Consider the following 14,270-nt stretch of genomic DNA (forward strand, 5'->3'; position numbering starts at 1 on the left):
AAAAACTTCTCAGCTAGCATTCATACCACAGAGGAGTTCATTGGAAACAGCAGTACGGCAGGTGTAACATACATGAGTTTTGCGCCACAGCTGAGTAGCAACATTTTAAAGCGCATGCAGAGGTAGATAACGCCGATGGATGCTGATCACTCATGATACATCACATGCAATCATGCGGCGTACCCCAGAGGTCAATACCGGGACCAAAACTGTTCAACCTATACATTAATGGCTTCTGTAAAATTACCAAAGAACTAAAGATTGTATTATTTGCAGATGATACTACTGCATTTTGTTCTGGAGAAAGCACTCAAGAGTTAATAGAAAAAGTGAAATGACTACTAAAAAGATGGTTTGATAGAAACAGACTGTCCCTGAACTTAAGTAAAACAAAAGTAATGCTATTTGGTAATAGCAGAAAGGATACAAATTGATGGTGTGGACATTGAAAAGGTGAACGAAGATACATTTCATCCATCTGTTTTCTATGCCACTTATCCTCATTAGGGTCTCATTCGGGCGAGAGACACACTCACACTCATACCTATAGAGTCTCCAGCTAACCTAACATGCATGTTTGTGGGAGGAAACCAGAGTACCCGAGAAAACTCACACACGCACGGGGAGAACATGCAAACTCCACACAGAGATGCCCAACGGAGATTTGGACCCAGGTCTTCCCGATCTCCTGACTGCGTGGCCAACATGTTAACCACTCGGCCACCGTGCCTTTCTGGGAGTCATAATACATGAGAATATGACACATTAAAAATATACAACATAAAGTGGCAAGAAATACCTCAAGACTAAATAAAGCAAAATTAGTTCTGGACCAAAAATCACTCCATACCCTCTGTTGTTCTCTTATATTACCATATCTAACTTATTGTGTGGCGATATGGGGAAATAACTACAAAAGTGCACAAATGTACTACAGAAAAGATCAGTTATCCATAAAGCCGCTTATAGAGAACATACAAAACAAACCCTTTATTTCTAAAATCACAATTTGCTAATCTATGCATAAAGCCAACAATAACCTGCTACCCAACTACAATTCTCAACAAGAGAGGAGACATAGGGGGAAATGAACCTTAAAACAATCGAGAACGCGAGAACAACGCTTAAAACCTTCAGCATTTCAGTATGTGGAATCAAATTCTGGAATGGATTGAGTAAGGAACTCAAACAACAACTAAAACGAGCGACTCATGATACAGTACAGGCAAAGTACAAGGAAGAAGAGACTTGAATCACTGCGTACATACAGTACAATGCTACAGTATGTCTAACCACTACTACACTGACGACTAACTCTTATTTTTTGTGAGCACATTGTCTATACTCACTAATATACTAACCCTTTCATCAGTTATGATATATTTATTATTTATCATGGCTTATATAATTGATTTACAGTGACTACAACATTGACTCCTATTTTACCACATTGTTATACTACCTTATCATTTTCCTATGTATTTAAAACTGGCAAAGGGTACATTTGGAATACAGGAAGTGAACAAATGTATTGCAATTGATGTCAAACGGATGGGGGGGTAGAATAATATAAACTGCTTCTTCCTACTCCTTTTTGGACATATAGCACTGTGACTTATGTGATGTATTCCAATGTAACTTGTATGCATGTTCAATCCATTACCATCACCATGCAGCAGAGTGTCCTAATCCCGCTTAATTGAATGGCCTAATGAAAAACAATGAAAGCCATGACATTTTCATCATGAGAAAACAGGACATGTCCTGGGAAAACGCGATGTTTGGTCACCCTAATCTGTCTTATCCAAATGACAAAATGTTGTCTTTTCATCAGTCATCTGGCTCAGAATCCCTTCATGTGTGACTGCCACCTGAAGTGGCTGGCGGACTTCCTGTTTGACAACCCCATCGAGACCAGCGGGGCGCGCTGCAGCCACCCCAGAAGGCTAGCCAACAAGCGCATCAGCCAAGTTAAAGGCAAGAAGTTCCGATGCACAGGTGAGTGCACGTTCACACACTTGCATCAAATTGGATTTAATGTCACAATAACATCTGAGTCGCAGTCCCTCCTAAAACTGGTTCTGGCTGCCCTCCTTGCTTTGGGCCTTCCTCTCTCCTTGCTCCTCCTTTTCCTCCCTGGACATTGCAGCAGTTCTCTGGCCCCACCTTCTTCCCGTGCGGATCCTCTTGTTTTAACCTCTCGTTTTTGCCCTGCCCCGCCCCGCCTCCTGTGTGTGGACCTGCGCTCTGATTGGCTCGTGCAGCTGTCTCTTGTGCTTGATCTAACCATGTGGCCCCGCCTGCTGTGACATCACATGGTTCTGTCAAGCGCCAGGGACCGCCTTGCACACGCTCGCCTGCGTCTGCCGGCCAATCCCGTGACTCGGAGCAGAAAAATGAGGGCTTAACAGAAGTCTCAAATATATGACCAAGGTGACTCAACAGGGCTCTACTCACTACTTCTGTGTGTTTCCATTGACAAAGCAGGTACAAGGAGGCACTATTTCTAGTACCAGGCCAAGTTGCTACCACACCGGTGACTGGTCGCTCATTGGTCGAGCCACTTCGTTAATTTAACATTTGAGGATGGCAAGGAAGGCAAGAAATGTCAAATAAACACACATTAGCTTACACTGTTGATTCACAGTCTCCACTTTGCTGCAGCAGCCTGTTTGTTGCTGCCCTCAGTCCCCTTGTGGATCAAAGTTTCCTCCTTACTATGCCAGGAGCATAACTGAAGAAGGTCCTTTCATTCTCCATTGTTGTTTGTTAGCATGTCCACTTATCAATGGTGCGTTCAAAGAGGCAGGGTTTTTGCAGCATCCCGTGATCCTATGTTGGTGTGGAAACCAAAACGAAGCATGTAGAGCCAAGCCGGTACTTTACAGTGGAAAAGTATGCTCAGAAATGCTTAAGTGATTTTAAAATATAATTTTGGATTCCTTTTTTTGTTTAAAAGACAAAAAGTTAAGAATTTAACGTCAAGAGTCACTGGGTTTCCTTCCTTCCATGTATGCCTTTTTTCTTGTTAGTCTTTAAATGACTGCACAGAGATGCTTAATTGTTCAAAGACAGTCCTAAGAGTCTAAATTGAGCCTTGGTTATTGCCTTAACCACTTTAGAATTGTTCATTATTGCGCCGCTTTGCACCAGTGAGATTCGACATTGCCTGCACACCTGCTCCAGCTGCTAAAACGGTCGTACAGCGGCGCTTCAGCGGCTGGCATGGCTCACCTCAACGCTGCTTTTAAGACCTCCTCACCCTGCCTCCTCTGCTCTGAATAAAACGAAGCAACGAGCTTTCTGTATTCTTAAAAAGAATATCTTTTTGTTTTTCTCTGACTCTTTCCTGTTGCTTCGCTACTAATCTCTCCCAGCAAGGTTTGTGGCAGCCAAGAGACTTTATTAAAAAATAACAGATTCCGCCCGAGAGAGGTACACACTTTGCCCCTCGGATAGAAAGGATAACAAAGTTTGAGTCAAAGTTGAAGGAATGGGAATTCCCTCATAAATGGCATGTGAATGCTTAAACGATGTGAGTTGAAATTGCAAAGAAATTAATTAAGTACTGTAATATCATGCAAATATGCCCCCTAGTTGATGTGATTAGCATATGAATGCAATCAGATTGGACGTTTTGCTGCTAGCGTAAATCTCCCTGTAGGAGCATGCTAGCCTCGTCCATCTTTCACCAAGTGTCGCTCCCGTTTCGACAGGTCAAGAGGATTATCGCAGCCGTCTGAGTGGCGAGTGTTTCCAGGACCTGGTTTGTCCCGAGAAATGTCGCTGCGAGGGCACCGTGGTCGACTGTTCCAACCTGAAACTGACCCGCATCCCCGCGCACATCCCGGAACATACCACAGATCTGTAAGTCCTACACAAACTTGTAATGCAATACTGTGGTGTGAAAAAGTATTTTCTCCATTCCTTATTTTTATTTTTTTTGCAAGGTTGTCACACTAACATGTTTCAGATCATCAAACAAATGTAAATATTAGTCAATGACAACACAACTGAACACAAAATGCAGTTGTTAAATAAAACGTTTCAATATAAAGTGAGAAAAACAAATCCAAACCTACATGGCCCTGTGTGAAGAAGGGATTGCCTCCTAAACCTAATAACTGGTTGGGCCACCCTTTGCAGCAACAACTGCAATCAAGCATTTGCGGCAAAACATACCCAGACCATCGCACTACCACCACCATAATTTACTGTTGGTGTGATGTTCTTTTTCTGAAATGTGGCGGGGGGGGGTTTTACGCCAGATGTAATGGGACCAAAAAGTTCAACTTTTGTCTCGTTAGACCACAGAGTATTTTCCGAAAGGACTTGGGGATCATCAACTTGTTTTCTGGCAAAATTGAGACGAGCCTTAATGTTCTTTTTGTTCATCAGTGGTTTTCGTTTTGGAACTCTGCCATGCAGGCCGTTTTTTCCCAGTGTCTTTCTAATGTTGGAGTCATGAACACTGACCTTAACTGAGGCACGTGAGGCCTGCAGTTCTTTGGATGTTGTTGTGAGGTCTTTTGTGACCTCTTGGATGAGTCCTCGCTGCGCTCTTAATTTTGATTGGCCGACCACTCCTGGGAAGGTTCACTACTGTTCCATGTTTTTACCATTTGTGAATAATGGCTCTCATTGTGATACGCTGGAGACCCAAAACTTCAGAAAAGGCTTTGTAACCTTTTCCAGGCTGATAGATCTCACTTTTCAATCCCTTTTTCACACAGGGCCATGTAGGTTTGGATTTTTTTCTCCCTTAGTAATAAAAAGTTTCATTTAGAAACTGCATTGTGTTATCAGTTGTGTTGTCACAGACTAATATTTAATTTTTTTTGATGATCTGAAACATTTAAGTGTGACAAAAAATAAGAAGAAAAATAAGAAATCAGGAATGGGGGCAAACACTTTTTCACACCACTGTGTTAAGGCTTCTTGTGTTGCAACCTGCTGCGTGTATCCACCAACAGTCGTATAACCTTTGGCATCGTATCTATGAGTTTAGAATTTGATGTACAGGAGGTAAGTCATGCAATAGTAAAGTAACATGACTGCAATTTACCCTTGTTTCTTTGTTGTGACTTCACGGTACCAAAGTATCGATACTTCACACTGCAGATTTCTGATGTTTTTGCTCATATGTGACCTGTATCTGATTTTTTTCATGTCAGTGTGAACAATACAATTCAGATTTTTTCAAACAGACTCGGACCTTCTTCGTATGTGTGTGTGTGTGTGTGTGTGTGTGTGTGTGTGTGTGTATATATATATATGTAAATGTGTGTCTGATCTACTGCAGGCTGGACGGTAAGGTTGCATATATCCGACCTATACGTCATTGAAAGGCGTGGTTTACCATGTGAGACTAAAATTTATTGTTGTCATCTGAAAATGATTATGTCCCACCACTCCTGGCACCCACATGCTCCTCGCAGCAAACGTTGCAGCAAGTCCTCCACAAACTGCCAAAGCCAAAATTCTTGCCGTCTTTCTTCTAAAATTCATACGCGAAATCGTTTGGTTAAGAAAATATTGACTCCCGTTGCCCAAAATCCTTAACATTGCCACAAACGCGTTAAGGAGAGAACACTCGTGATGTGTGGCTCAATACTGAAATGTTGCTACTTTCGATACCAGCTTTTCATGCTCTGAAGTTGATTCTCAAATTGCAATATTGATACTTTTGTTGTATATTAGCTCGGCTATATTGTAAATCACATCACGACCTCAATATACTACAGGGTTTAAAATAAATCAATAAATGACTATGTCTTGTATTCTTTATGGTATGATTTGAAGTACTCTACACTACTTTTTAAAAGTTACCACACACATTAAGTGTATTTGCACAAAGTATCAGTATATGAATTCTAGCCCGTATCGGATCGGAAATGAAATCAATGGTATCGCACATCACTAGAGCACAAACTGCAGCAATCCTTACTTCAGCAAACACACAGAAATACGTGTGACGTTTTGGTTTTGCACACGCACATCACTTTTCGGACGCTTTGCATTCACATTGACACGTCGCATTTTTTTGGTAATGTGAACGACCACATAATGACCGCATATGACATCTCTTCCCATTCCGTGTGGAAGTGGTACATTTTTGGCTTCTGACTTTGTCCTTCTTCCCCCTCTTCTGAACTTTTCAATGAAGAAATTGGCTAACTAGCTAGTTCGGTAGAAGCATTTCCGCACAAGCGGCGCGCAATGTGGTGTAAAGAAATCTTGCAATATTGTCGGCGTGTACGTCTATGTATGACAGATTCATGTTAGATTGGTGTCTTAATGAGGATGGATGATAAGCTTATGTCCTTTTTTTAATGCCATGTGATCGACCTACATTACGTTTGAGATACTACAACAATAAGGACATTTCCCAATGCTAATGGGGTGTTACTATGTCTTATTATTGCTTATCATGTCTACTATATTAGGTAATACAAGCCTTTGGGGTTTTATTTAATATCTACAGGGCTCTAATCATGTTAAAACCGTTTTTAGAAGACCGCAGACAGGTTTTTTATGCTCTAATTCAGGGGTCACCAACGTGGTGCCCGTGGGCACCAGGTAGGCCCCACGACCACATGAGGTGCCCACAAGCCTGCTTTTCATTCAGGTTTTCAGTTAATAATTAAAAAGAACAGTAGAAAGAAATGCATTCTGAAATACAAAATGTGAGCATTTTGTTAATGTTCTGGTAAAACAAGCATATTCGCTTTGTTTGGGTTTAAAATAAGCTCTGAAAATAAATGTTACAAAAATGAGTAGCTCTTGGCCATTTTCATTTTGTAAAAGTAGCTCTCACAAGGAAAAACGTTGGTGACCCCTGGTCTAATTACTAAAACATCGCATTTATTAGTGCTTATCATGTCTACTATATTAGGTAATACGAGTACAAAGGTGACTATAGGGGTGTTATTTAATGTCTACAGGGCTTTAATAACGTTAAAACCATTTTTAAAAGGTTATAAACACGTTTTCTTTGGTATTAACTACGAAGGTTTTCCATTTATTATTATTGAATCCTACCTCATGGAAATGCATCTATCATGGTTGGGGCTGGAAGCAAATAACCGTGATAAACGAGGGATGATTGTATCGGGACCCTCCTAATTGGTAGTGTATTCATTATTTCCTAAAGTCGTTACATCCCAAATGCTGGTATTGTTGATATTGATCACTGTTGTTCTTGTGGTATAGGATTGGTGCATTTTGGGTATCGCCCGTAGCGATCACGTGTGCCCAGATGGAACACTTAAAATGACAATACATTTTCAACTACTTCCTCTGTAAGACCTGTTCTGATGCTATAAGCGATATAGGATAGATTTGTACTTTACACATGTTTAAACATTTAAACATCCCAGAATGCAAAGAAGCCGCTCACCACCTGCCCTGCTTTAATATGCACAGCACACACTCTCAAAACCTGTAGGAATACTGTACGTCAAAACCAACCGTCCCCCAATTTTAGTGCATCGCTATCATCACTTTTTTTTTTTTTTTTTTTTTTTACTTCCCCAAGCTCAAAACAAGGCTCTCATTGGTGTTTCCATCTCCTTCCAAGACCCACAGGAACCATCATGATCTGTGGCGGGAGCTCACACTGGCATACTGAGCAGTCCCTTATATCCTTTTTAGCTGTGACAAATGGAAATGAGGTGGCACACGGCAGAGAGTAATATACAACGGGGATATCCTGATTACATTGAGGCAAGGCTTAAAGAGTGGCTCTGTGTTCAGGTTCTGTTGGCTGATGGGGGATTATTATAATACGAAAGAACCTGCTCAGTATTCACAGCATTCGTGAAACATAAAGAACAACATGAAGTGTAAGGACATCGATGCAGTGTGTGTGTGGCAGTCAAATCCTGAGAGGTGGACATAAAGACAACAACAGTTGCTAAAAAGCGCAGCGGATGCTCTGATCAAATATTCATATCAAATCTACAGAAAAGATGCAGGAAGTCAAAGAGAAATATAACAAGTTTTATAGTAGCCCCCCCGCTGCTTTAGAAATGCATTCATTCTGTCAACAATTTGTTTGTCTCGCTGTTGTTGCACAAAATGAAACACAAAGTACCACCTTCCCGGAATGTCGTTATGAATAACTTCCCAAGAGCTAAGGGCATACATCAACAAAATCATAAATGAAGACCGTTGTTATTATGAACAAGAAGGGAAGGAAATGGGGTAAAAAAAAAAAAGGTGTATTAACAATGTCCATGTTTGCATGTAGAAGGCCTTTTAGAAAGGCAGACTGTTGTTTAATCCCTTTGTATTAACTCAAAGGGCCCACATTATTTTATTTTTCAATAATTTTTAAACAAGTCTCAGAAGTCTTACAAGTGTATGACAGGGGTGTCCAAATATTTTCCACCAAGGGCCGCATACTGAAAATCAAAAGACGCGGAGGGGAACCACTTTGATATTTTTATGTATTTTTACATTTTGTAAAAAGGCTAAAAAATGTTTATATTATAAATGATGTACATATATTAAAGACAAAGTCTTGTGTTATTGGTAGTCGTTAGCATCAACATTTCAGCTTCGTTTTTGTTTCTTTTATTTCTACAGTGTGCTGCGGGCCAATAAAAAAACAAGCTGCCGGCCGCACTTTGCACACTTTGCACACCCCTGCTGTACTGTTCAAAATCTAGCCTCAATGCTGGAATTAGACAGTTTAAAGTGCTTTTAGTAACATGGCCTTTTGTACGTCTGTAGCTTTAATGCTATCGAGTTGTGACACGAACGAGCATGTGCCTCCCAAGAAGCGGTATTGTAAACTTTATCCACTTTTTTACACATACACTGTAACTCTGCGCTTGTCCAACGTAATAGATGCCATGTATCACGTACAATAACCCAACAATAAGGGGCCCCAGCCCCATGAGGACACAAATGCTAAACCGTGGTTAGCCTATTTGCTAAAGAAAAACAAAATGACCAAACTTACAGCTCCCATAGTTTGCAGAGCTCCAGACTTTGCTTTAAGATGTGTAGCGAAGCCTGCTTTTTTGTTTTTTTACAAAGTGGTGGGTGTATACACGGGACGGGCTCATGTAGCTAGAGGCGGTTCATAGGCAGTATCATGTCCAAAAGTGCCTCTCCTCTAAAAGTGAAGCAAACAAGTGAGGGAGATGATAGATTTGTCCTCATGTTTGGTGCTCATAAGCAAGCTCTAGGGACATGTAACGTATTACCATTAGAGCATCATTAAAAGCATGATTTTGCATCATCAGACCTTTAACTACTTTGTGTCAAGAGGTCCTTTTCATTTTGTGGAAGTTTTGCAAGGCGTCCAAGGTAGTCAGAAAAGGGTGCATGACATAAACTCACACTAACACTTGGCTAAATGCATCTATTAATAGCCCTTTACTAAGAATGACCTGAGTAAAGTGGATGTCCAGTGTTTTACCACTGCTTACGGGATCGTACTGTAGTTATTGATGACCCCATAGAAGTGATTCCTTGTCTCTTTCCCCACCTTCTTTAAATTAGGAACCTCTGCCCTCTTGTCTGGTTAATGGTCACAAAAGGCCTCTTTACCATCAAGATGCAGTCATCCCTCGCTTGACTTTTTGCCTTTTTATGTGTGTTTTGACTTTGAAGTTGGAACGTAATCGAATGCCTAACCACCACTGTTGGTCTTGTCACTGCACAGGCGGCTCAACGACAACGAGATCGGCATACTGGAGGCCACGGGGACATTTAAGAAGCTGCCTAACTTGAGGAAGATGTACGTATGGTTCATCCATTTAAGATAAACCTCATTTCTTATTGCATCCCAGTGAGAGAGCCTGGGAGATTCATTCTTTTGTATTGTTTTGTTCTGTCTGTACATAACTCAATACACAAGCATTCTCCTTTGATGCATTCAATGACAGTGTGATGATTGTATTTGTCCCTGCAACGTGCATTACATATGTTTGTTAAGGCGGCTACACACACACACACACACACACACACACACACTAATGTTATCTGTCTAGTTCAGGGGGCGGCTCATTATTATGTAAATTAGGCTGTTGTCGACTGTCAATGTTTGTATCTGTTCCTCTGTAATACAATGGAAGCTACAAGCTGCAGCCTTAAAAGTAGTACAATTTGGAGTTACAGCATTTCAGGATTACAGGATTTCATTAGTTTCTGAAAATGTAAATATGGGATTAAAAATGCCCCTTTCAGTGATTTTCAAAGGGATGATTTGTCATGTGGGAACACATGTTGGTCTTTGTGAAAGCTAATTTAAGCAACAGAGAAATAAAAAAATAATAAATCTGGACACCTGCGGACGGCTCTACGCAGGGCCCTTTGATTTCCGCATTAACGGAATCGCTGTTGGCTAATAAAAAAGGAATCTACTGTTAAATCTCGCAAACATTGACATCATGTGTATGAAAAGCTGTCATCGTGACAAGAAGGAACCTTTGTGTGGGAAGTATTTCCCCGGCGTACCATTCAGTCGTGGTGGAATTTCCTCACAAACACTAAACCCCCTCAAACTAAACATGTTGGTGCGGCGGTCTGAAACTTTGAAACTCTTCTCTTACGGAGCATGAATGGAAGCTAGCTGGGTTAGCTTAGGGTAGCAGAGCATGCTAGCGGCTGTGTGTGCGACTCAGACAGTGTGAGTGTGTTTCCACGTGTTGTCTTTTACCGCTTGTCATTTGTAAGTGAGCGTTTTACGATGCCCGCTGACTGTGCAATTTTGAGTGAAAAAAGACGAAAGGCATGTTTATTCTTTCACCCAGCTCGTCTTAACCGTTAAAAGACACTCACAACACACACAATACACTTCCGGCTTTCAAAATAAGAGCGCTTTTTGCCACATCCTGTCTAATTGTGCAAACAAAATAAGGGTGTCATAAAATACTGTGTGTCTTATATTACAAGTGGAATTACATTGGTGACTACATCTTCCTTAACCAAAAGCACGGGTATTGCAATTTGTTGAGGATTTTGTAGCAATGTGTGCAGAGGCTGACAAAAGTGTGCATCCGCTTTGCAAAAGTGGCCAAAGATGTGTTGCATCAAGACTTTTTGCATCTAATTAACTTGACATTTTATTTACTAACCCAAAAAGCACACACTCTATGCTGGTAAAATAATTCCAAAAGGTAAAAAAACAAACAAAAACAAACAAAAAAAATATGAAACGGAAAAAGCGGAATTTGGAAAAAAATAAAACAGAATATGGGAATAAATAAAACGGATTTCATAGGCTCTGCTCCACACATACATGTGCTGTGTATGTGTGTGTATACTGTTAAATTTGACCTATAATCATTCAGCAAAATAGAAAACTGAAAGGTCTAAAATGTCCCTAGACTCTCACAAGGGATTTAAAAAAAAAACAAATATTAAAATGTTAATAGAGAAAAGAAATTCTGTGAAATTCCACTAAATTCTAACAACAGGCTCTCCCATTACATACAGCGAGCGAGTGAGTTCATTTAAACTCCTACTGGATTTTTGCCCTCGTCTTATACCCATGCAACGCCGTGTAAATTGACCCAGAGAGACGTCAGTCACCAAGCTGCTTGTCCTACCACTGATATAACCCGAGAAAATGTCTCTTTTCCATCCCGAACCGACATATTGGATGCAACTACATCTCCCACATTTTAAGTGCTGATTATGTTTGGAAGGGTATATCCGCCATACATTATATATGTATAGTCCACCTCTCACCTTATCTACTGAGTTAGCGGTAGAATAATTGAATGACTGAAAAATGTGCTCAAGTGAACACATGATGGGAAGGAAATGGATGCAAACAAGTTAAGGGGAGAGGAGAGCTGTGAGGCGGACATGACAGTGAAGTGGACGACAAGGAAAACAAGGCGGGATGGGGAGGGCCAGGAAGGGCCAATATTAAACGGAAATAGAGGATTGGCCTTCGATTCAGATTTACAAGCATGCCTTATCTCCAACCTGCTCGTGTGTGTGTGTGTGGGGGGGGGGGGGGTGTCTTGGTGTGATCGAGAAGGAGAAGGGGCGGTGGGGGGGGGAGAGCAACAGATGATTTATTGGAGAGGAAATTGCTAACCATCTAGCAGTGTCACTGACGATATAGATTGGGGCCGGCGCTCATTTCCATTCCGCTCCTCAATTCCTTCCGTCTGTTCTTCATCTCCACTCCTCTTCCTCTCCCACCATGCCGATAAGAGGCGTGCCCGAGGCTCAGGCAGCCTTGATAGGCATCATCTCACCTTATTGTCTCGGAGGCTTTTCATTTTTTAAGTTTGTTCTTCTTATTGTAGGAAAGATTAGTCAGACGTCTGTGGGCGGATGCAACAGGGTACGCACCCAAAACATTAGGTACAGTCGCAGTATTAATTGAAAGCTGTATACACATATTCTGCCTTTGAAAAATACTAATGGGACTTGATTAGTGATTAATTAAGCACAGTTAATTGCATTTTACAACAGAATTAGTGCAGCTTCTTGGTCTTTTGCCACTTTCTTGTCATTTCCTGCCAGATGACAACAAATACAAATGAACCTGAACTCAAAATGATGGCATTGTATGACTGCATTGGCCTTAACTGTACGTATGTATGTTTTGTTTATATGGGGCCGTCATACCGTCAGTGAAATGCACCCAAACAAACCTTTCTCTCTTGACGTCTGTGTTGCTTTTGAAAAACAAGTTTGTTAATTTGTCAGACATGCGCTTACTTATCTTGGCTGTTTGCTTCCAGGTGATGTCATAGGCCAAGTGCTTGGGTGGTTAGCAAAGTCTTTGTTGCACGATGTGCATATAACCGCACTTTTCTCCATGATTCCATTGGGCAAAAATAAACTTTATTGTTCGCCTAACTGGTGCGCTGACATCACACAGTGGATGTTGTGCCTCAGCATTAACGGTGTGTCAGGAACAGTGAGGCGCTGAGCAAAGTTCTGCATCGCCTGGAGTGCAGAAATAGAAAAACGTGATGAAATGCTTTGTTTTGGGAACATGTTATTTTTCTGTAATCAGGATTCAAGAAATGCTGTCTTTCCCATAACATTAAAGTCCCACTTTCTTGTGTCGTTTCCAGCTAAAAGACAACCATTTGACAAATAAATGTTGGATTTTAACAGTATTGATATTTTATATACAGTATGTATATTTTGTTTTTATGGGACAACTTGGTCCCCAAAAAATCTTACCTTGAAGCTAATCTTTACTTTTGTCAGACACGGGCTTACTTATCTTGGCTCTAATTGCTGTCATCCGGGGCCTGTCTGGACTGATGACACCACTTAATAACTTTAGCTCGCGGCAACACGTTTTTATTAAGCTGATCAGCCAGAAGACAACTGTTCAACAAATAACAATGAACTTCAACTCCAAATGATGGCAGTGTATGAATACTTTTGGCCGTAACTGTGCATATGGTTTATCTTTATGGGACAGCTTCCTCCCAATCGAACCTGTTTTCTTGATTTGTGTTACTCCTGCAGCAACCTGAGCAACAACAAGCTTCGGGACATCCGCGAGGGGGCTTTTGACGGAGCGTCTGGCGTCCTGGAGCTTCTACTGACAGGCAACAAGCTAACGGGACTGCAGGGACGAATGTTCCGGGGCCTGACGGGCCTGAAAACTCTGTAAGTGTTGTTAACTTTTGTACTCGGACCGCCGACACAGTGGAAGAATGCTCATAAATGTGATAAACTTGCCGCATTCAAAGCAGGCCTGGAGGATTTACTGTAACCTTGAAAAAGACTGTTGTGGAATCCCAAGCATCAACACTGAGCGTTGTTAAATGTGCATTAATTGTAAGGTTTACGGCCTGAATGCCTTTTTGATTTGTGTTAGTAAGTGATACTGTGGGACTGTTTATTCACCCACCCTGAAATCAAAGCTAATGACAGCCTCATTTAGCCACCCACGCTAAACTGGCTAACGTCCAATTAGGGGTTACACGATAGCGTGCCAACTCACAAGCCAAGCTAATGTCGTCTGTGTGCGCGCGGTAATGACGGACTAATGCTATCATTTATATATATGCCGACTAATGACTCTCTAATGGCATCAAGAGTGTCTCTGTCTCATGTTAAGCGGCTCCATGCTACAGTAACAGCCATGCTAACTAGGTTAGCCTTCCCCGAATGTTGCTAACTAACTCAATTATGAGCCCATGTGACTCAAAGACCACGGCTGCTGTCTTTTTGCAGACTCTGTTGCGGTTGTCCTTTAGGGATCGGTCAGATCATATAATGTAATTTTATATTCTTTATTTCACTCTTTTCACCCACACAAAGTACAT

The 14,270-nt window shown here is 41.2% G+C and overlaps 1 protein-coding gene across 3 annotated transcripts in view; it reads left to right on the forward strand.

Annotated features, from left to right (window-relative positions):
- The window catches only part of slit3 (slit homolog 3 (Drosophila)), a 292,011-nt gene that overhangs the window by 206,426 nt on the left and 71,315 nt on the right, over positions 1-14,270 (forward strand). For all 3 annotated transcript variants that reach the window (XM_054792929.1, XM_054792930.1, XM_054792931.1), the window contains 4 exons: positions 1,835-1,998; positions 3,717-3,867; positions 9,677-9,751; positions 13,465-13,608. In XM_054792929.1, the coding sequence (XP_054648904.1) occupies positions 1,835-1,998; positions 3,717-3,867; positions 9,677-9,751; positions 13,465-13,608 (534 nt within the window). The remainder of the gene's footprint in view (positions 1-1,834; positions 1,999-3,716; positions 3,868-9,676; positions 9,752-13,464; positions 13,609-14,270) is intronic.

This window comes from Dunckerocampus dactyliophorus, chromosome 11 (genome assembly GCF_027744805.1).
Source record: "Dunckerocampus dactyliophorus isolate RoL2022-P2 chromosome 11, RoL_Ddac_1.1, whole genome shotgun sequence".
NCBI classification, from domain to species: domain Eukaryota; kingdom Metazoa; phylum Chordata; class Actinopteri; order Syngnathiformes; family Syngnathidae; genus Dunckerocampus; species Dunckerocampus dactyliophorus.